Here is a 23,714-nt window from a genome sequence, read left to right as displayed (position 1 = left end):
TCTCCAGAGCTACTTCAAAGAATCCTTGGAGTAAAAGGAGGAGGACAGTAAGGACACCGTATTCTGGATTAAATGGTGTTTTCAGAAGCACTGATCATCTATTTCCATGCTACTGTTTTTCTAATTAATTAATTATAAATATGTGCAAGCAGGGAAATGCTTTTGAAGAGAGGTGGTAGAACTTTAAGTTTGTCTATTCAGTTCTGACTTCTTTTGCTGCTAGTTGACAGAAACATAGTAGGTACATGCACTTTGTGAATAGCTGTAAACTTCTTTTTTTTCCTTCTTCAGTGCTAGTGACTTGGTAATGAAAGTGGATGCTCTTCTCTCGGCTCAACCAAAAGGAGAGGCAAGGATTGAATATCACTTTTTTGAAGAACGATACAGGTATAGGATTGCTAAGCAATCTGCTCTTCCTTGTCTTTTAACATTCCCATGTTTTTAAGTTACATTTAATTTCCAAAAATGTCCAAGTAGCAATAGGGAAGTCCCCAACAGTTTTCAGAGCACAGTCAGATTTCATAAATAATACATCTGTGTACTTATCTCTATACATGTGTATGTATGTATTTTCTTTATCTAATTTCAGGAGATAAATAGCATTTGGAAAGTAATCTGACATCAGAAGGAGATGTGTGGTGTTTTTGCTGTATTTATCCAATATATTTTATAGCTTAAAATTGTTTCTTCTTCTGTTTAGTGCAGTTAAACTGAGACCGAAAGAGGGGGAGACATACTTTGATGTCGTGGCTATTGTTGATCCAGTTACCAGAGATGCTCAAAGACTTGCTCCTTTACTTTTGGTATGTGTACAGTGTTCTAATGTGTTTTATGACAATTTCAAAAAGTTCTCTCCAGATCTGTTTTGCAATGTTTGTCTTTCTCCTTGACTCTTTAGTGACCACTGGCCTTCCCATAATGCAGCTGAAATACATAATGCATTACTGAAATTCCTCCGCACTATGCTAACAAGATCATGCTTAGATATCTTCTAGTCAGCATTTAGTTTCACCATTTTAAGTTCAGTTTGCAACAGTTGTTCTTGAGAAAGGAAGTCTCTGCATCCCAAAACCAATGCCTGGAGTGTGAGGGAGCATGTGACTAATCTACTTAAAACAAGCAGCTAAAAGATGGGTGTGGTGAAGCAAATAATGAAAAGGGATGATTGAGAAATGAGCAGGTTACATGCCTCCTTGAGAGGTCTTGTCCAGGAAAACATTGGTCAGCATTCCTAGTTAGGATTTTAAGGGATGTCTCTTTTGTTACTTCAGGTTTTGAACCAATTGATAAATATGAACCTAAGAGTGTTTATGAACTGCCAGTCCAAACTTTCTGACATGCCTCTGAAAAGGTAAGCAACACCATTCTGGGGTTAAAAACAAAAGAAAAAAAAACAGACACCTGAAAAATAGCAGCATGGAAGCATGTGCTTACAACAGTGCAGTTGGCAATGACTGTTTGGAAGACTTGTCACAAGTTACAGTGTAGCCTGTTTGAGCAAACCACCCCTACCAGGTTCCACAACTCCGGGCTGTTTATCCCAATCCTCTATTCCTACCCTCCCATCCATCCACACCAAAACCAAACCAATCAACCAAACAAAACATCCAAACACAATCCAACAACCCTGAGAGAGAGAGAAAGGTAAACCTGTTGGAATGTGCAAGCACAGAGACATGGTCAGATGTCCTTTGGCAGGTCTCATTAACTGCTTTCAACTCATTTGTACAATGACATGATTTCCCATAGAGAATATAGTAATTTGTGGATGGCATGAGGTAGTTCTGGTGGTTTACAAATTGGGTGGGTCTTCCTATAGCTATGAGCAAGGGTAAATAACTTGCTAATCTTATTGGCTGAGTCATGTAAACATTGGTTGCTCCTTCAAGATAAATTATGATTGTCCTAAGCATGATGCTTTGGACAAAGCCTTCCATACACATCAGGGAATAAAAATTCCATATTGGGCTTCTTGAAGACACTGGAGCTCTGGAAAAACTGATGATGTCAGCAAGTTCAAACAGTGAAATATATGCAGAGTATGGCAGAAATATGTTCTGAAATTATCTTTCTGAAATTTCAGCTTTTATCGCTATGTTTTGGAGCCAGAAATCTCTTTCACAGCAGATAACAACTTTGCTTCTGGACCAATTGCCAAGTTTTTGGATATGCCTCAGTCTCCACTGTTCACTTTGAACCTAAATACTCCTGAGAGTTGGATGGTGGAATCTGTCAGAACCCCATATGACCTTGACAACATTTACTTAGAGGAGGTATGTGAAATCGGCACATTACTATTGTTGCATTTAAATATTGTTGGTTTTCCAGGGGGTATTTTTGTAAAGGCGTAGATGTTAACACTTATACATTTGTAGACCCCTGAAAGTTTTACGTGAGGGCTGCAAAGAAAGCTCGCTGGCAAATTGCTGCCCTCTGATGCTCACGGATGTCTGGGGACCACAAGTTGAAAAATACTGTAGGTCTGAAGCAGATCCTACAGACATGCTGTTTTGACTGTACATGCCTGTGTGTGTATAGCATTTCAGAACGCCCTGAGAAAGAAACAAACTCTGTTGGTCATCTTAAATTACAAATTTAAAAAACGTATTTCTGATTGGAGCTCCGTACTGCTAATACCCTAACAAAAAATAAGGCAGTTTTTTTTAAGCTTGTCTTTAGAAATGCTGAAGTAAGATCTGAGTCTTGTTCCAGTAAGTTATTTCCACTTCCTTTTCCTTGCTCTGAGAAGCCACCAAACACTTTTTAGCTACTTGTTCATTTTCACAGCTTTTGTTACCGACAAACACTCTTGTGACCCACAAAAGAATTTGCAGTATCAATAAAACAGTGGAACTGATGCAACAGAAATCCACTCAACTGTAATAGTGTTAGGAGGGGGTTGTTATTAGAACAGGCCTTGAATTAGACTGTTAGCATATTGACCTGGGCAGTGTGCCCCTGTACTTAAGGATATGATGAAGAAGAAAATAAAACCTAAGAAGATGAAATTAAGTATAAAAATGGTGGTAAAAACAAGAGAAGGGTATATGTATGTACAAGTTGATGATTCTCATTTAATCTTTAACGGGATAGATCATTCAGTGCTAACTATTAACCTCTTGCTGTTAAAAATTAACTTGGACTTTAATAGTTTTTAGAATTTCTAAAAATAATGGGTTCATAAGTGGTTACAAATGTGCTACGCTAACCTGTTACAATGTGCACTAAAAACACACATTAAAAGTTAGAAAATCCATAAGTGATGCGAAGTGTAAAATTTTGAACTTCAGGGTGTGAAGTGAATAGCCTAAGGAGATGGTTAAATATCATTTTTCCTTAAAATAAGCCACTTGGTAGCTGGCCTTGAAAAACTGCATATATGGAGAGAGTAAAAAATAATATTGCGTGCAAAAGATGTGACAGCTCTGGAGGTTCAAGTCCTCTGTTTATCCACAGAAAGGTGTGGCGTGGGCAGTGGCAGGACAAGCATCCTCACACCAGTGTGCCTCCTCCATGAGCTGGAGGAGCCACCTCTAGAGGTGAGAGGGAAGCTCAGGCTCCATGCCCCAGCATCCTCCCACACCTGCAGCATGGAAACACACCTGCTGCACGTGTGACAAGATAGTCATACTCCTTACAAATAGGCCTTCTGCAAAGCAACAGTGTGGACAGCCTTGTGGTCGTTACAAATGTGGGTTACTTCTTCATAGAATATCCTACTTTTAGTCTCTTGTTACTCTTGCATCTCTGGTAGTGTTTGGGGATCTGGTGCAGTGCAGTGGTGGACTCCAGTGCTGCTAAGCCTGCATGACTTCAGTTGGAAGTGTAGGAAATCTGATTTCTTGTGGGGGAGTTTGGGAGCTTTTGTTGTCGTTGGATGGTGGTTTTTTTTTTTTTTTTGACTGTTAGGGTCTGAGACGAAAAGCAAAACAAAACTGTAAAGCCATAAATGAACTAGCAAATGGCTGATACAGCCATGCATTTCAAACCTCTGTTTGTTCCCCTCTCTGCCCCCACAACTTAGGTGAATTGAAACTCAGAGAGTGGGGGTAGCATATGCAATGAGAGATGATGGTTTGTGAGATTAGACTAATATTTTGCTTATGTAGTGTCCTCAGGGTAAATATGAATATAGCCTGGTAGGGAGATAAGATCACCTGTCTAGTTGATCAAGGGAAACCAGCTGATGTATTTTCTTGATTTCAGTAAAGCTTTTGCCACAGTTTCCTGTAGGATCCTACTGGACAAAACGTCCAGCATACAGCTAGACAAAACCATCATACGATGGGTGAGCAATTGGCTGATGGGCAGGGCTCAGGGGGTTGTGGTAAATGGGGCCACATCAGGCTGGCGGACAGTCGCTAGTGGGGTCCCCCAGGCTGGACATCAGGAAGAGGTTCTTCGCTGAGGGGGTTGTCTTGAACAGGCTCCCCAGGGATGTAGACACGGCACCAAGCCCATCGGAGTTTAAGAAGTGTTTGGACTGTGCACTTAGTCACATGGTCTGAATTTTTGGGTAGACCTGTGTGATGCCAGGAGTTGGTCTTGATGATTGTTATGGGTCCCTTCCAATTTGGGATATTCTATGAGTCTGTATGTCTGAAGTGATTTGTTCAACTTGACAAGTATTTTTTTATTGGCACTTTTTTGTTAAGTGTAAAAGAAAGGAATCGCTCTTTCTGACGATACCCCTAGCACATTGTAAGAGTAACGTAGAGCAAAATAAAACGTTTGTTTCAGATGATGATAGATTAGATTAGCTTTATAGAGGTTTTGATTCAAAGTTCTGAAGCCTGTCAACAGGCTTCTTGTGAGATCGATCACTTATTTGACTAAATCCTACAATAACTGTAAAAAAAAAAGTTTGTAAAATAGAGCAACAGTCCTTCACTTCTGTTATCCTAGGATCTTACTGGTTGAGATTGAGAGTTTTGATAGGGGACAGTCTTACCAATACATGTCATTAATTTTTTTGCTTCAGTGGAACCAAGCTTTTTAAGGGTTTCTAGGTATTCGTCTAATAGAAATACTCTGGTAAAGTAAGTGCTAGTTGATTACTATGGCTATTATAGATAGTAACTGAATCACTAAAAAAGAATTGCACTCTACAGCTAATGCTGAATTCAGCAATATCTTCTTATAGGTAGATAACGTTGTTGCTGCAGAATATGAATTGGAATATCTGCTTTTGGAAGGACACTGCTATGATATTACTACTGGACAGCCACCTCGGGGACTCCAGTTTACACTGGGAACTTCAACCAATCCTGTCATCGTAGATACCATTGTTATGGCCAACTTGGTAAGCATTTGATTGAAACTGGCAACAAATAACTTGGGTTCTCCAGTCAGCACAATTCCTCACGTTAAACCATTAAATATCTTTTAGAATGTAGGCTGGGGATATATGGCATTACTTGCACTCCACAGTTGCTTGCAAATATCAGAACCACATCATTCTTCACTCTGATGTCTAAAACTCCGCAATAAACTTGTTTGTCTCTTACCTTTTAAAGATGCACTTCTTTCCCTTTAGCTTGCTGAGGAGGATATTCTAGAGTATCTTAAAATTATGCCAATATCTCTAGGTAACCTTTTTCCTGGACAGGTTACTCATGCCTGTGGGGTCAAAGAAAAAAAAAATAAAATAAAAATGAATGAGACACTGAGATGTTGCTACAAATGTTTTGTATATTTTTGGCATAATAATCTACATCACAAAATAAAATTCTCAGATCTGGAACCTGAAAATTCAACAAGAAACGTATACAGTACTGGAATTTTACATTGTAATTTTTTAGGTTTTGCAAAAGGGAGATCTTGAAATATACAACCTATGTTACTACTTCCTGCTGTAGCTGAAATACCAGTCTGTATAGCTTCACAATAGATAAAAGTTATGTTTTTAGAGGCAAACCTTTCACAGGCTGCTGTGTAATTACCAACTAGTGTTTAGAAATTGGCTCATTCCTTCTGCAGAAACAACTTTACAATTATGCTGTTCCTACCAAGACACTCTGAAGACTTTTTGTCATCTAAAAAATGAAGCTGGACCTTTTAATAATTGTCGTTCTCTTTCAAAAAACTAAGGATTTTGAATGGAACTTCTAAGTTTTGTGGTGTTATCCACACCCATACGTGCTTACTTTTCTGGGTTTTAAGGCGTTATGGTTATATTAGTCAGCTAGCTTACAAATAACTATTTCCAGATATAACAGTGGGTCAAAATACATGACTTACAAACCTGTTTTTCTGCATTTGTGTTTTCTGGAAATTGGCAGATACTCTTTTCCCTTTACAGGGTTACTTCCAGTTAAAAGCCAATCCTGGTGCATGGACTCTAAGACTGAGAAAGGGCAGATCTGAGGATATCTATAGAATCTACAGGTAGGATGGCACAAGAGATACCTTGATATTTTCCTTGTTAAACTTCTGAATTAGATACATGCATGCTAATACCTGAATCTAACAGTTCATTTGGCAAAGTGTAATTGAACTGAACAGCAAATTGCATTTTGTACTGTACGTAAAAAGTTATTTGAGATGAAATAAGTGCGTTCCTTTACAAAACTCAGTCTGTGTTCAAATATATGTATTTGTTACTTTATCTTGTTGCAAGTCTCAAACCTGTTTTACAATACTAAGCTTTAATAATATGTAGAAAAACATGTAGAAGAAATAAAGGACATATTTCTACTTTTTAGTAAAGGCAGTGTTTTCAAAAAACAAACTAAAAGTGATTTTACTGTATTTTCAGCCATGATGGCACAGACTCTCCACCTGAAGCTAATGAAGTTATTGTTGTTCTCAACAACTTCAAGAGCAAAATTATTAAAGTGAAGGTGAGTATTAAAAACTGGATTTGCTCTTAAAAAAGACTGTTTGACCAGTAGTGGGGGAAGAACTGCTGAGGGCCTGATTCTCCCTTCCTACAAGCTTACATTAGAAGCAATTTGCAAAACTTTCACATTGCAACACTTACAATAGAGGGAATTGTCTGTAGACTCGGTTTTGTTTTTTTTTTTGACACAGGAGAGAATGGCATGTAACTGCTGTTCCTTTTGGATGCATGTGAGAAGCAATTATGCTTAAATTTTACTGACTCAGTTATGCTTATTACTTATTTAAAAGACATGACTTTTTTTCTTATAAAAAGTGTAGTTATAAACATTCCATGTGTCCACTGAGACAGTATTTTTTGTTACAGATAAAATTTACTCATCTGGTAACATGTTATCTATCAATCTGATAGAATAGGTGAGGATACCTTTTTATTAAAAGGCAATTTATTAATCTACTGTCTTTTAGGGTTGCCTATTATATAACAATGTAGCTGAAAAGCTTAATGAGGATGACTGGTAAATGATGGTTGTGACACATCTGGTTCATGCTTCCTCACAGGATTTACTTGTGTTGGAGTAATTCCGGGATGTTTTCTTGCTTTTTTTCCTTTTTTTATCTCCTTTTTTTTGCCTTTCCTTTTTCTGTCACACCTACTTAACTGCTTGGGAGTTACAATGGCAAATAATACTTTCTAGAAATGGAAAGTGATGTTGAGGTTTTGTGTTGTTTTGGGGGCAGTTTGCTGGTTTATTTGAATTTTTTTTTCTCTGCTAATTTCCACCAACAAGGATGGTCAATAAATACCTCTTAGCAAAGCATTTTTAACCATCTAGACTAACATGCCCTTGGTTATCTGAGAACAGCTTTGGAATCTATTTTCAAAATGTCAGTTCACTACCAAGCTGTTTCTCCAGACAGCTTAGGTTACCCATCAGCTAACTGGACGTAACTGAAATGGATACTAACAGAACTAGTGTCACAACGACACTCCATAGCTGTTTGCCCAATATCTAGTTCTGCTCACTAAAGCAGTGATATGTTTCACAGGTTCAGAAAAAACTAGACATGATGAATGAAGATCTACTAAGTGATGGTACCAGTGAGAATGAATCTGGATTTTGGGAATCTCTCAAATGGTAAAGCTAATTCAACAATAACCTGCAAGCCTCTTGAAACTGGAAAACGGCTTTTTAGATAACACAGCTAGTTCCATGATATTTCATATGCATTTGTTAAGACAGCTTGAGTTTAGGGCTTGACTCATCAAAGCCGTGCATCACTAGCTCCATGTCTTTCATAGGACCCCTCTGTTTCTAGAGAACTAAGGTTACTGCTTTGCCCTGATTATGTTCCCTTACCACCTGTGCTACAGGGAAGGAGGAAACTGTTTGTTTCCAAGAGCTGTATCTCAGCCAGGAATCTTTCAATTGAATAGGCGGTTACATATAAGTTACCGGGTCATCCACACTGGTGTATGCAGTGCTCTGCCTTGTGGACTGTGATGTCCAGACTGAGGAGGAGGACACCAAACCATGTAATTGTACTATATTAAACAAACACCATAGGGATTTTTAATCTGTTACACTCTCTTCTGTATAGTTGGGCCTTAACTATCTTGTCTCTCATATAAACATATTCATCCTTTCAGGGGATTCACAGGAGGACAAAAGAATGAAGATGTGAAACAGGATAAAGATGATGTATTAAATATATTCTCTGTGGCTTCAGGACACCTTTATGAAAGATTCCTACGGTTAGTTCAGAATTTATATTCTGGGGGTCTCAAATGGTAAATGTGCACTGCTGTTCACAAGTAAAAAGGTTAGAATTTGCAAAAATATTAAAAAAAAAAAAAAAAAAGCTCAGAAGTCCTCTTTTTTTTTGCCTCTGCTATATTACAGTAACTTTTGTCTGCCTGCTATGCAGATATTCAAAATAGACTTAATGTAATAGATAGCATGTTGCTGCCCTAGAAATTTCTCCTTAGAAAATAATTAAATACAGATACTTTGTTAAGAAATTTTAAGTCACAGTTGCTTTGGAAGAGAATCTGAACTTCTGTTCTCAACACTGTGAAAACCAACAGATTTTATATTTTAGATAAAATTAAGCAATATCTAATAGGGTGAAGCTACCCACTTTTTCTTCATGCACAAAGATCAGTAATCTCACATACTATAGTTAGTCTAGTGTAAAATAGCAATTTGTACTCTGTTAAGCAGCTGATCTCTAGCAGGTGGTAGCTATTCCTGTAAATGTTTTATTTTTTCTTTTGATAGCATAATGATGTTGTCTGTGCTGAAACATACCAAGACTCCTTTAAAGTTCTGGTTTCTGAAGAACTACTTATCGCCTACATTCAAGGTTTGTTATTAATTAGAAATTCATTCTGTTGCAGACAAAGTAAATAAGAAAAATGTTTTGACTTGTGCATCATACTGTTACATAAACATGTTCATTTTCTTGTCTTGTATACCTTCTATTTTGACAAAGCATAGAACTAGCTTTTGGAAATAGTGGGCTCCTGTTGAAGGTAAATATTTAAGAGAAAAGCATTTACTAGTAAAATGATACTTGAAAGAGTTTGAACTTTTTTTTTTTTTTTTTTTTTAACTCGCATGGTAATGGTATAGACTTTGAGATGAAATTCAGGGCTATAAACTTTCATCTAATACATAATGGTTGAGAGAGCATAGGAAAAAAAACTACCAGAGAAGCAAGGGCTTACCAACTAGGTATGGTGAGAGCTTCATAAGGGAGTTATTAAAACCATCTTTTCAGACTGACTGGAGTATGTGAGTGGTGGAATGTACCTGGAAATACTTAACATTGTCTGTGATACTTCATGAATCAAATAGCAGAATTCAAACCATAACCGGGACATAAATGAATGTCAAAACTGTGTATTTCAGGAATTCAGAACTTTTAACATGTAATATTAGGAAGCAGCCTTCCTTAGAGAATCTTACCAGTTTATGAGCTCAAGGGGAAATAATTAGCAGTGTCCCTGTCACTACAAAAATGGTCTGTGCTGTGACTGCTCTTGGGGTGATGCAGCAATGTGGTACCCCCTTCCCTTGCTAACAGTCATGTTCTACCAGTATCCCTTGGCTAAATGTGTGCTCTCCCACTGTGAGAGGAGGCCTCATGGACGTGAATGTCAACTGATCAGATCGGACAGTGGCACAAGTTGTTCCAGTAAAGGATTTTTCCTGATTCTTTTCTTGTTTTATTATTTCCATGTACTGCTTTGTACAGTTCTAAATAATAACTCTCCCATATTTGAATTCTATAAGTTGAGTAATGCATTCTTTTAAACTGATCTATATGGATCACTATAAAATGGCTTATAAGGAATTCTGCAGTGAAAGGATGCCAAAATAGTTGTCTCATGATCGTTGGCTTTACAATCTATATTGATTGTACAGTTTGGGTTTATGTCATCTGTCTGAAGTAACTGTGAATCTGTAGTTATTCTTTGTGCTATTTAACTTCTTCATTCTAATGTTCTCTGACTTACTATGGGACTTAAGTCTATTTCTTGTAATGCACTTTTATTTCTCCTGCAGTGTAACAAAACTAAGATAAGCTACTTTTTTCCCCCTCCCTCTGCAGGAGTTCATCCCATACATGGCAGAGAAGTATAATTTCCAGTATGAGCTTGTCCAGTATAAATGGCCACGCTGGCTTCATCAGCAAACAGAGAAACAGCGTATCATCTGGGGTTACAAGATCCTCTTTCTAGACGTGCTCTTCCCATTAGCTGTTGATAAAATCTTATTTGTGGATGCTGATCAGGTAACACAGAGGGTGGAATTACTTGATCTTTTTCCTTTCTTCCTCTCTAAGAGTACTATATATTCTTGAATACAATTTCTGTGTTGTTACAAAGGTTGCAAGTTTGGGCATTTCACAGGCATGACTGAAGGTTGATTCTATAACTATAGTATGCTTCAGTATGGTTTTTTCCTGCCTGTTCCCAGAAAATTTGTTTTTGTTGGCCTGTTTCTTACTTTTTCTCTGGTTCCTCACTCACTTGCTGTTGTGATTCCAGCTAGTTTGCCAAACAGATTCTGATTTTGCCCTGCCTCTTCTCCAGTTCCAGTTCTGTCTGTTCTCCCAGGCAGCAGATCACTTAGCACACAGTGTTTTCCTAAGTCACCAAACACCCTCCTCCTCCCACTCCCCTGCTTTTGACTTGGCCAGATCTGAACGGCTTTCAGAGGAGTGAGAAACTAATTCCCTGGAGCATGAAGCCGTGCCCTGCTGCAAAGCAAACAATATCTGTTAAGGCTTTGTCTGCGCTTACTGCCTGAATGGTTTGAAAGTACAGGGTGCGTGTGCAGTGAGAACTGCCAACAAAAATTCCTTCCAAAACTTTTATGAAATTGAGAAGTATGGATTATCAACATGTAAATATGAAATACCTTCGGCATTTTGGCATAGGTAGATCATGATCCCATGTCAGTTAAAACCATTACAACTCATGCTTAAGTATCACCTAGGTTAAATTCCAAGCTACGCTGTTCTCAATTTATCCAGTTCTTGCTCTGTTTTTAAAAGATATATTAACGTAGATTGTTTCCACTAGAATGGTATTTTTAGAGTAGTATTACTGCCACAGTGTCTGTGTCAGAAAGACACTAGAAAGCATCATCTCTGAAGGGTCTGCAAACTTTCAAGAGGAAAGGAAACCAAAGGATCATAGCAGAGTTCATTTATAGTGAGAATTTTTGTTGCTTGCTAAGCAACAATTTGGCACTTCAGTTGTCAAGCAAACCCCTATCAGATTACTTAAGGTCCAGTTTAATTGATCCAGCTCCAGTGAGACAGTGGACTTGGTGCCCTGTTTTTGTACTACATATGCATAATGCAGATGATGGTAGAGAAGAGTAACAGATGATTTTTCTTTTCACTGTTTGCTCCGTTTGAATTCAATCCTAACCAGCATTTCAAAATAACCCTTGGCAGGCTTCTACGAATATAAATAAAATGTCTTTTCCCTTCAGATTGTGCGCACAGATCTAAAGGAATTAAGAGATTTCAATCTAGATGGTGCTCCTTACGGTTATACTCCATTCTGTGACAGTCGAAGAGAAATGGATGGCTACAGGTTCTGGAAATCAGGATACTGGGCAAGTCACTTAGCTGGAAGAAAATACCATATCAGGTACTGAAGAGTTCTTCCCCCCCCCCCCCCCCCCCCCCCCCAAAATGCAAGTGGAAAGCTTTTGCTATGAATTAGAATTAGCAGAAAACTAGCTGAGGTCCACAGCACTGCAGTGAACCACTTTTTGCTTACTGTTGCTTCTTTAAGGTTCCATTGCCTCTGGTCCATTGGAAGCACTAGGGACACTGAAGTTATTAAGTATGATACAGCTTTTACAGATGAAGAACTGAAGTGTTAACTAAACAGGCATCTTCATTTGTTAATAACAAATGTTGGAAGAAGGGACTGCATGACAACAAAGCTAAGATAGATTTGTTGAGTATTTTTTTTGCGTACGTGCCATCACCTTAGTTAGAACTGCTTTCCTTCCTTATATTAGATAATCTATTGGTGGCAGTATATCAAATTGTTTTTAACATTAAATCTCAGGGTCTCCTGGTGCTGCAGTAATTTACCTGTCAGTCAAATGTCACTGCTAACTATGTCATCTCCATGTAGTGCCCTATATGTTGTGGATCTGAAGAAGTTCAGAAAGATAGCAGCTGGAGATCGACTCAGAGGACAATATCAGGGTCTTAGTCAGGACCCTAACAGTCTGTCTAACCTCGATCAGGTGTGTATTTAGTTCATTGTACGTACGCATACATGTACTGTGATATGATGCCAAATTAAGACCTCTCCTGTCCCAGCCAATTATCTACCAAAGCCAAATGCCAGTGGCAGTCCCATTACTCCCTGCCATCAAATGAGGCACATATGCATAGAACCAAACATAGCTGGTAGGCAGAAACAACAGCTTCCTCTTACCTGTCTTCAGACTGTCAGTTTTTCCAGTATACTCCAAGGTAAATATGTAACACAGCTGAACCTTAAGAAGAATGTATCTGAATGTTTCTTCAGCAGAGCTGAAGAAACAAAGTTTCTTGAGCTGTCTGGCTCCAAGTGGTTTACTGTGCACTGACTTGATAATGTCAGTACAAATACGATATATGGAAATAAGGCTTATACTGTCATACATGGAAAAGTAACACAGCATTTTTATTTACTTAAGAATGGTCTTCAAACTGGTCCAGTACAGGTTTGACACAGGTTTGCTCTTAGACTTAAGTTCCAACAAAGTAAGATTAACAATTGTATTATTCAGTTTCGTATTTTTTTCCAAATGACTGGTTGGAATGAAAGGTTGATCTATCATTTTTCACTTGTCCTGGGGAACAAACCTCTGTGCTTACAGAAATCACAAAACTTCTCAATGCTGTCTGGTGGGACAGTTGTTCCCCCAGCACTGCACCCTGTGGAAACTGCTACTAAATCTTATTCTTCACAACAGGATTTGCCTAACAACATGATCCACCAGGTGCCAATTAAATCACTGCCACAGGAGTGGCTTTGGTGTGAAACATGGTGTGATGATTCCTCAAAGAAGAGAGCAAAAACCATTGATCTAGTAAGTACAGTATGGCTCCCTCACTCTTATGTCACAATAAGATAATGACAAATTTTAGGGCATTTCCCAGTCTTAGATCTAGGTGCCTCATCCTATATTTTTACTTCAGTGTTTTCAGTACTTCATTTTTTCCTCTTTATATTCAGTATTTTTCTTAGAGGGGTGCCATCATGAATTTGTGAAGAGTCTTTACACTGTACTCTAGCTGAAATACTGGTGTGTACTAAGTGTTCACTAACAACAGATTAATTCCACCAGGGGGAAGCATTCCTCTGTTCAGTAAATAGAGCTTATTTATGCATTAAGTGTTTGAACAGTTTGTGTGTTTTGTTTGCAGTGTAATAACCCAATGACCAAAGAGCCCAAGTTGCAAGCAGCAATGCGTATAGTTCCAGAATGGCAGGACTATGATCAAGAAATCAAACAGCTCCAGAGTCTTTTCCAGAAAGAAAAAGAAACAGGAACACCAGCTAAGATGTCAGGACAACACACACAAGGTAATCTTTCTGACTGTCTTCCTTCTGCTGCAATCTCCTTCTTACCTGTTTGGACTGGGGTGAAGCCTCGTGCTCATTCACTGTAAGCTTGCACCATGTAAAGGCTTGCATGGAGGATGTGTTAAATTGTGTTAATTGCCTATTTTAATGGCACAGAAGCACTTTGCCAAGTCAGGCACGTGTAACTTGATGCTGAAACCTAGAGAACAGAGAGATCTATTTCTCACTTTTTTCAGTTCCATTAAAGAATCCTCCCTGTTCCTGCAATTTTATGAACCTGGCCTTATCTTAACCCTTAATTACAGTGCCATTATAGATATAGGGGAATTAATTGTTCTTCAGTCCCAGATAACTTTGCAAAGAACAAGTGTCTGGGGTTTGAATATTAAGTTTCAAACCAATTTGCAAATTAAGGAAGCTGGAAATGGAGTATTTATTCTTCTCTCCTCTTCTACAGATCAAGCAGCTCATGTGGAATTATGATCCATGGAGAAAAACTCAAGTTAGACTGTTTCATAGACAATTTTTATATTGAAAGCTTGTTTTTTTCCGGTATGTCTGCAAAACTGCTGAATAATTGAATGGGATGATGTATGCATTTTTATTACTTGCCTATGGGTTAATTTCTGCATATGAAATAAGATCTGGATTGCTGGAATTAGCATTACTGTTTTTTGCACCTGTGGTGGCAATGAAAGCCCATGATGGAGTTTAGCATTTCAGAATCACAACTTCAAAATCCACTGGAAAAGCCACAGCCTGTTCCTTCAGCTGTTGCTACCTCCACAACTGATGAAGATCCTATTAGCCTCAGATCTAACTTGAGAGCCTGGAAAATGCAGACACAGCAATCTGAACTAGACTAGAACAATCTGAACTGGCTAGAACGTAAGTCCTAACCTCAACTGGTGGAGTTAATTTTTCCAGGTAACTTTAAAAGGCTCAGAATCATCAGGCCTTGAATTGGGATACTGTTTCATCTGCAAGTTTTCAGTCAAAAATGCTTTCTCAGATTTCTTCAGTATGCCTTTCATTTTTTATCAAATTCAGCATTACCTAGTCACCATTTCCTGTCATCTTTTATTGCCCAACTTTTGAAGGTTGGGCTTAATGTAAAGCTACTGCGATCTATGTAAATGCCCATCCCAAATACAAATGCCTAAGCTTACAATGTGAGCAGAACATTGAATCTGACAGTTCAATTAATCCTAGCCCATCTGACTGGAAATAAAAGTGCCCTCCTTCCTTCTTGCTCAAAATTTAAACCCATCTGCAAAACTGGTAGGGTTTTACTATTTCTGTGGTTCACTGATTCATGAATGTTTTCTTTTGTTTATGAAAAAAATCTGTGGAAGCTTGGAAGCTTTTCATCATGTAAATTTCCTTATTTTTCTTTAAACAGAGGTGTTGTCACATGAATAAAAACTTCGGAGTTCTTAGGTCTTCAGCTTTAGCTCACGTTCAGTCCTTTCATCCTTTTTTTTTTTTTTTTTTTTTACACATTCTCCTAACTTGATTTTTGGGTTTTTGAATATTTTACTTGCATTTGTTTTCATTTACTGTACAGACAAGGAAACAATTTGCTCCTAGGATAAGTTATTTTGGGCTCGTTTTGTAATTCATATTTGTGGTTTAATTTTTAAAGATAACTGCAATAGTTACTGTTGTACAAACATACCCCTTAAAAATCCTTAAACCCTGCTTCCCTCATTCAGTAAGGTTATTGTCTACTCCCTAGAACACTGAGACATGGAAGAGTTGAAATACAAGAATTAAGCTAGCATTTCTATTCTAAAATTAGCTTGTATTTCAAAATTAGCTTGAAATAGCTCCTTATACCCTGCTTCTTTAGAAATCCAGATTAGGATCATTTCCATCTCCTATGTTTTTATACAGGTAAGCATTCTGTGCTGTAAGAGCTTCACACTAAAGTTAGGCTTATTTTAAGGTATTTGTCTGGAAATATTGTATTATATGTGATATAAATGTTTTGGAGGAATCTGAAAGACAGCAGTTGTAGAGTTCAAACTGTTCAGAAGGGCAGTGCCTCGGATAGGCAGCTTAAGAAAATGCCCAACTCACTAACCACACTCTTAAAGAAGATGTTGAGAAGAAAGAGGGTCCCTTATATGTACAGCACTGTCACTGCTGAACAGGTCAGTAAACTAACCAGTCATGCTGCATGCACATTTCTAGTCAGTATTGAAAAATGGTAACTCCAGAAGAGTAGTGGAAAGGCCAATCTCCCTCTGTTGAGAGTGACTGCTAAGCAAATGTGAGAGGGAGATATCAAACCATGAACTGCATATGAGTTTTCAGCTTAGGTATCTTTCCCTTTGTGGGGTTTTCAATTCAAGTAGTCTCCCTGATGCTTTGTAAGTTACACATGGCTCATGCTTGCTGTCAAACTGTTCTAGTTAAGGCTAAGCAGACTTGCACTAAAATTCTTTCTAGTGTAGAAAACAGTAACATGTCTGCCAACAAATTAAAATCATTCAATATTATGTTAATTAGCCTGTTTTAAAGAGATAATGTAACACCTGTAATGCTCTTCTTTCTGTGTTCAGCTACAACCCACTTACACTACGCTGGAGCACATGGAATGGCACACAAGCAGGGGACAGCAGGGGAGGCTTATATAGGATGGATGGTGTGTGGGTGGGGGAAAAGTCTGTCCCAGCACTCAAAACAAGGAAATTGCAAGTTTTCTGCAAAACAAGATCTTCTGCTATCAAACATCTTTGGCTTCACTTTTTTCAAATATTATCTGAAGCTAGAAAATACAGTAACCTCTGAAATCTAGCACAGTATTTTCAAGGCCTTGTTTGGAGTTGGGTAAGAAGAAAATATTTTAATAAATGTCAGTTATAGAATTATCTTTTTAAAGTATGCTCTCCTCCATTTTAGTAGTTAATGTATGCACTTACTTAAACAGCCATGTCACTACTTTTTTTCTTTTTAGCAAGCTATAGCGAGCAGGAAAAATTCTCTAACGGAGACCATATTCTTCTGTTCATTTTTTTTATTAAAAAAACTAAATTAATTGAAATAAGAAACCAGACACACATGTATTGTGAGATTTTGTACATTTTGCTGTACTTCTAAGAGTCCTGTACCTATTCTTAAGTACATTATAAAATCCACATGGTACTAGTCATTGTGAATGTGAACTACTACAGTTTTTCCTGGAAAGCTACTATTTATTTGCACGCAAGAGTAATGATGAAAGGAAGATATTCACTTGTTTTGGATCTGTGCGTATGCTTGCTGGTAGTGCTCAACTGGGCCTTAAAAGAAAATCGTCAGCCAAATAAATCTAAAAAGCATCTTATTCCAGGATGATTACTAAAACAGAGCTATTTCTGATCATGCCACTGAGGGCCTGTTCCTGTAAACTTGTAAAACTTACAAGAAATAGAAAATTGAGGTTAAGGAGGTTGCAGCATAACTTTGGATCGTCAGTGTAGAAAGCTACTTCTGTGGTAAAGTGATGATGCTGTTTCTCATCTCTGGCTCTAACAAGTTTGTCCTGTTGGCAAGATGTTCACGCTAAAAACCCCACATTCTTTTAAAAGGAAGATGTCCCTGCCTTACTAGAAAATAAGTAGAGGAATACTGAAGTATGTATGTTGTTAAGCTATCTCTTCATTGAGCTACTGGTGCATTTCTTGTAAAAGAAGGAAATGAAAGGGGGTGGGATTTAAAAAAAATAAAAAGTAACAATCCAGTTGTTTTTTTAGGAACCAAATCCTTTATAAACCATTTGGCCTCTCCACTTCTGTAATCTTTTAAAGAATATGCCATACCTCTGTGGCACCGCTACCTAGTGAACCAAGACAGGGGGAGTTACTCTCGAATGAATATTGAATGAACCTGAACTGAGGTTGCAGGGAGTTTCCTAGCTCAGTGACAACAATAAGATGACTAACAGAATAAATTTCTGTTCTTTACCTCTGTCTCTCATGTCAATTATTTTGGTTCTGATAACTGATGTTTTAATGGCATTACTCTCAGTATGTTTTGTTCACTTACTCTTGTATTCAGCTGTGGTACTTTCTAAACCAATTACACAGGAAGAGTTTTAGAGTTCCTCTTCCATGTTGGTCTTGCTAAGAATGGTATTAAAAAAATAACACTTAAAGGAGACTATTGAAAAAGTCTTACATTTAAGGTTACCTTACATTAAGGTAAAGTGTTTATTTTTCCAACTTTACATACTAATAAAAAATTAGTGCTTCTAGGTCAGTTTTCTAGTTTTATGCTATTAAATTCATAGTAAACAGAAACGTTACTGTTCTCTAATCATAATTCTTAAAACTACAAAGCTGAATCTGGATTTTATCAACTCTGAAAAACTCATGGAAAGCTAAGAAAAGGCTCCAAAACAGAGTCTTTATTTATCAAAAAACTGAAAAGTAGATGGTTTTGCACAGAAGGTGCAGTTGAATGTCAGAAATGTGTATTTGGTCTTGTACAGTAGGTTGTCTGAACTTGCACAGGTTTGGAAAGCAAGAACAAATCCTAGGAGACAAAGCAGAAAAGGAAGCAGCAAGAAAAAAATATGCCACATGTAAGCCCCTCCCTTTTAATGTTAAAAATATTTATGCAGCAGTGAGTTGCTGTAGCTGTCCACCATGTCCTGCCTGCCTCTGGACCTCTTGCCACATGCGTAAGGCGTTACCTGTGTGTCCAACCTGGCAGTTCACTTCCTCAACAGTGAGCTTAAAAGTAATTTCCAGCTACTCTAGGTCACTCTCATCCATAAGCAGAGCAAGCTTTGCCACTGAAAGACTTACTGACCTGCTCTGAATTAATAGCCTGGGGAGACTCAGTCATCCCATGTGCTTTGTAACAGCACTGTGTGGGGATCCAGCCCACCCCATGTGAGGCCACAGCGCTCAGATACAAGATACAGGAGTTAGGATGCCCTTATCATCAGGACATAAAAGCAGTGGCAGGGATGCTCCGGTGCATGTCTCCCCCTCACCTCCCCAAGCCAAGAATCCTCTCGCTCATGGGTTTGGCCTGCCCACAGGCAGCAGTGCCAGTGCACACACAGACATCCCTGTTCATGCTGTGTGCACACAGGTTTGTTCAGCTGGGCTCTGGGTGCCACAAGCCTCCCTGCCCCATCACCAAAACTTCTCGCCTGTACTCAGCTTGATGTCCTAATACCCAGCTAGATAAATGGCTCATAACAAGCCCTGGAGGAAGGGCTGCTGGCTTTAATCCTGTTGTAGCAGACACCTGCCAGCTGCATCACACGAGGAAACCCCACGAATCAGTAAGAGTAGTTACAGGAACATCTCTCTTAGAAGTTCCTGCTGGACACTGACAAGCTTGTCTGGTCACTCCAGTACCACGTGGCAGTGAGTGGAGGTGCAAGCCTCAGGGCTGGGACTTGGAAAGAACTGAGCTCCCACCACCATTACAGATCCACCCAGCTGCTGCACAGTTCCTCACTCAGATGTCTCACCAACTCATAACCATAAAATGTTTTCTGTGTTTGACAAGTCCAGCCTGACTTGCAGTCACTGCAGAAGTGCCTGAAGTGCACCCCAGGAGAGGAATTAAACCTGTGCCCTCTGGAATGAAGACACTCAGAAACATGCCAACTCCTTACCACAGCCACTACAGGAGCAATGCAAAGCACAGGTCCCTCAAAGGCAGCTGACCTTCCCACACCCTGCAGCTTCCACACAGCTGCCTTGAGTCACCACAGAAAGGTTCATCCTGATGCTGTATTTACATATACCACTTCAACCTTGGCTAGCGTTGATGGTGTAAATATACTAACATTCAAGCCAAAAGAATTCAAAGAAATGCTCTCTGCATCTGCTTTGCTTTCCTTTTAGCCATATACCTGTACTTACCCAGTCACAAGCGTTGTTGGTGGATTCTACACTCCATCTGTTTTGATTCAACATATGGATCTGCTGACTTGAAGATAATTAAAAGACTTCTCCCCCTACTCTCCCTTTCTGTCTGCAGCGCATATGCCAGCTGCTTGTTGGAATCCAGATAATTGATGAGCATTCCCTAATCAGGAAACTCAAGGAGAATCATTTCTGACTGCTAGGGTTTATTGCTGACTGGACTTTATTAGGATTGTTGCTAAGACATATTACCTTGTGCTTGGAATACATTGAATTTGTTCCTCATTGGTCAAATTGCGGTTTGATGAGGAATGAAAGCCATGTTTCTTCTGTGTGAAGATCTGGAATAAAGAATTCTGAAATACGGTTGGTAATGGCATAGCAGGGTCCTCTTGTGTGTCTGAGCAGCTCAGGGAAGAGGCTGTGATCAGGAAGTGCTCTGCCTCTGTAACTGCTGCTGTTACTGCACCTCAGCACAAATGCGCTGGAGGTGGAGGACACTCCCGAGCACACTGCTGAGCCTGCAAGCAGGGGGGAAGCACCCTGGCACCCGCTGGCAAGCACTTAGCTCATTACTGAGCTCTCCCAGCTTCCAGGGATGGGAGGGGACTGGCTAAGACACACACCCATCTTTAGGAGAGGGCAGCCAGTTACCTAGCTGAATGTCATGCACTGTGTCACCAGCTTCAGAGCTCACTAGTCCCATCTCTGTTGGATGCTGTTGTATTTTTCACTACTGCCCCTCTACTAACCACAGCCACCCTTGGTACAGCACACACTCACAGCTCCCTGCTGCAGCATACCACAAAATGGAGAAACAACTGCTTTGTTTGCTTAAATCGGTTCCCAACAGCAAAGCCATGCATCTCTCTTTGTCTTTTTTTTTTTCCCCCCTTTCCCTTTTCTGGGGAAAGCTTCTGCCATTCAAATTTGCTACATCTCCTTTCTCTGCTGAAAAGAACATCTCTAAGATCTTACTCTGTTAGATCCAACATTTTCTCCACCTGTGTTACTTACAACAAAGAAAGTAAGGACTTCAGAGTTCAATGCAGTACCTTCATCCTTTAAACTGTTTTCTTGATATTTTCTGGTTTGCTTGGTTGATTTTTGATTTCTTAAATAAAGAAAAGGAACTTTTGGCACCAAAACTGAATATATTATTCCAAATATTCCAGGATCAATTTCATCAACACTGCACAAAGAAAAACGTTAGCATGTGTATCCACGCTCATTTGCCTTTTGTATCTTCCAGCGCAACAGGAGGCTTTCTGCCTGTCCTACTGAGAATTTCTTTTGAATTGCTCGTCTGCTACAGTCACTAAATCCTTTTTTTTTTTTTTTTTTTGACTCAGGAATGTAGTTTCCTATTTCTAGGAAGTCCTTGTGTGTCTTATTCCTAGATGTGTAATCACTAATTTGCCTTACTGAAATGCTTTTTTTTTTTTTTTAATATATTTTTGTTCCCTTCCAGAAAGAGGCCCCAAGAAATCTGCATTGCTGTGTATGATTCACTGCCGCTAAACAGCTGTCACCACAATTACTTCCAGACCTTTATGAAAGCACTGAATAGTACTGATCACTGCAGAACCTTTACAGGAAAAAAAAAAAAAAAGATTCTGAAACACCTACTTGATAGGGATTCCCACTAATTATTGCTACTTTGTTAGCAGGTTCTTAATCCTTTTAATGCATGCTCTAGACATCGGCTATATAGTAACATTATTTTGGAGCAACGAGGTAGGCTCTTGTGAAGAATTTATATATGCATTTGATGCTGTTATTAAGCCCAAACCTATCATTCCTCAAAGTCGCACTTGTCGGATGAGAATTATATTCTGTAAAACCCTCTCAAGAGTCATTTCTGCTCTCAGGATATCACTGATGTCCCAAGAGCTTCCCCTGTGCTGTGTCAGATGTCTGGACCAGTAACCCTTTGCTTCACCTACTGTGGAGCACCAGCCTTATCTTCTGCAGTTACCAAAACCTAACATGACTGGGTTGGTGATTTTCCCATCCACCCCCTCAGACTCTTCTTAAATACCAGTTCCCTTCAGGAGAAAAAAAAAAAAAAAAAAAAAAAGCTTAAAATTGTCAGCTGCTTTCCATGTATTGCATCAGACCAGTGAGGCTAGGAGTGCTACCAGCAGAGGAACTACAGCACACCACTAGGACTCTTTCTACATACAGCACACACACACGGAGTACCCTGGTTTTATTTTGAAAATTGCCACCCTCACCTAGTAACAAATGTAGATGGGTTAAGAACTTTTCTCTCAACGTACTACTTCTTGTCCCTAAATTGAACTGCATTTAAGATCTGTTCAAGACTCTGCCTCTCTCTCGGTAAATAAGGCCTTATCAGCTGCTATACTGGCAGCCACGAAGGCCAATTAACAGACATGCTGACCGAATTATGCTCTTACCCCAGCAATGTGTCTCTAGCTGAGAATGGAGGCACACTGGCAAGGTTGTTGGAGAAAACTCTTCACTGCTGTTGATCTGTCCAGGCCCGTGTAAGAACACGCTGTTTTGTTTTCACAGGCCATTTGACTTGCGTCTTTTTAAAAAAAGAAAAACGTAAGAGGCTGTATGTCTGCATTTTAATTTTGTGCCTCAGCATGGTGGACTGCTGGCTTGAAAGGTACCACCCGAGTCACCAAACCCGGTGCCTGAATGCCACAACTGTTATTGCAAAATCCCCATTCCCAGATTTACCCAGATCACTTTAAATTGAGGTTTTGATTTCTTACTCCTCCATCCCACTACTGGGAAGCTGTTCAAACCTCACCACACTGACAGTAATGGAAATCATCTTCCAGTTGCCAACCTAACCTCACACATGGTAACAGCACACTCATCCTTCCCCTCACGAGAACATTTGTTGTTAACTTCTACAGCTTTTTTTTTTTTTTTTTTAAATCCCTGCAGCCACCCCACTCCTCCTTTCCATGCAGCAATTTTACCTTTTCTCATTGAAGAAACAAGCCAAATTCTTTCTCCCAAAAGCCACCTTTTGGTAGGTGACCCAACTTTCAGCTGGACGTTGGCTACTCACACTGACACTGGTGGGCTCAGCAGTAGCTCTTTATCTGCACTGTCCCTTTATCGATACACTGAAGGAAAGCAATCTCAACAGGCTGAATAATGAATGACCTTATTAGCAGATTCTTTGACCTGTAGATGGAGCACGTGCACTGCTGAAAAGAACCACAAGAGCCTACTGACCCCTTGCTAGCAATTCCCAGCAATTTTTATAAATCGGGAAATATTTGTCCCATGTGGCCTAGTGTGACATTCAGCTAAAAACAAAAAAAAAAGTACAAAGACAGAAAACTGGAGCTTGGCAAGCTCTACCCAAAACAGCCACAAATAGGAAGAACACACTGTCATGCCCTGCAGCTGCACTGCGTGCATGTTAAGACACGCAATGAATACCATCTACGGGAAATACTGCTACATTTGCTAGACTTTCTGCCATTAAATTATAAAGGCTTTTGGTGAAGTTCAAAAACAGTTACCTTGAAAAGTCTAACTGCTTCCAGGAAAAGGAGCCGCCAATAGATCCACTTCTGGATCTGTTGTTGTTGGGTTTAACATAAAACAGATAGACCACATACATGCACACAGCATTTATTAATAAAAAAATCCCATGGAGCCACTTCCATTTCACTTACCATCCACTTCCTAGTGCAACTCAAGAGCCAATCTATTCATTCAAATGAAAATCACCCTGCCTTTTTAGTACTACACTAGAATTAGGACACCTCTTTTACAAAAAATGGTTGATTCTAGGAGAAATGGGCTGGAAACACAGAAATCTTCACACTAGGTTGAGCCAGGTTTATTTGGGCCACTGTCCTGTGTCTGATTATGACCGTCAC

At 39.1% G+C, this 23,714-nt stretch overlaps 1 protein-coding gene across 2 annotated transcripts in view; it reads left to right on the top strand.

Annotated features, from left to right (window-relative positions):
• UGGT1 (UDP-glucose glycoprotein glucosyltransferase 1) overlaps window positions 1–17,907 on the top strand; it is a 45,781-nt gene extending 27,874 nt beyond the window's left edge. For both annotated transcript variants that reach the window (XM_084529841.1, XM_084529840.1), the window contains 16 exons: window positions 292–387; window positions 701–803; window positions 1,272–1,351; window positions 2,084–2,273; window positions 5,144–5,302; window positions 6,302–6,387; window positions 6,758–6,842; window positions 7,891–7,979; window positions 8,492–8,596; window positions 9,123–9,207; window positions 10,459–10,641; window positions 11,853–12,013; window positions 12,512–12,626; window positions 13,344–13,460; window positions 13,798–13,957; window positions 14,415–17,907. In XM_084529841.1, the coding sequence (XP_084385967.1) occupies window positions 292–387; window positions 701–803; window positions 1,272–1,351; window positions 2,084–2,273; window positions 5,144–5,302; window positions 6,302–6,387; window positions 6,758–6,842; window positions 7,891–7,979; window positions 8,492–8,596; window positions 9,123–9,207; window positions 10,459–10,641; window positions 11,853–12,013; window positions 12,512–12,626; window positions 13,344–13,460; window positions 13,798–13,957; window positions 14,415–14,440 (1,840 nt within the window). In that variant the 3' untranslated portion in view covers window positions 14,441–17,907. The remainder of the gene's footprint in view (window positions 1–291; window positions 388–700; window positions 804–1,271; window positions 1,352–2,083; window positions 2,274–5,143; window positions 5,303–6,301; window positions 6,388–6,757; window positions 6,843–7,890; window positions 7,980–8,491; window positions 8,597–9,122; window positions 9,208–10,458; window positions 10,642–11,852; window positions 12,014–12,511; window positions 12,627–13,343; window positions 13,461–13,797; window positions 13,958–14,414) is intronic.
• The last annotated feature ends 5,807 nt before the right edge of the window (window positions 17,908–23,714 follow it).

This window comes from Aythya ferina (assembly GCF_964211825.1).
Source record: "Aythya ferina genome assembly, chromosome: 9".
Classification (NCBI taxonomy): domain Eukaryota; kingdom Metazoa; phylum Chordata; class Aves; order Anseriformes; family Anatidae; genus Aythya; species Aythya ferina.
Note: the sequence above shows the minus strand (reverse complement) of the source record. Positions and strands in the feature narration are given on the sequence as shown.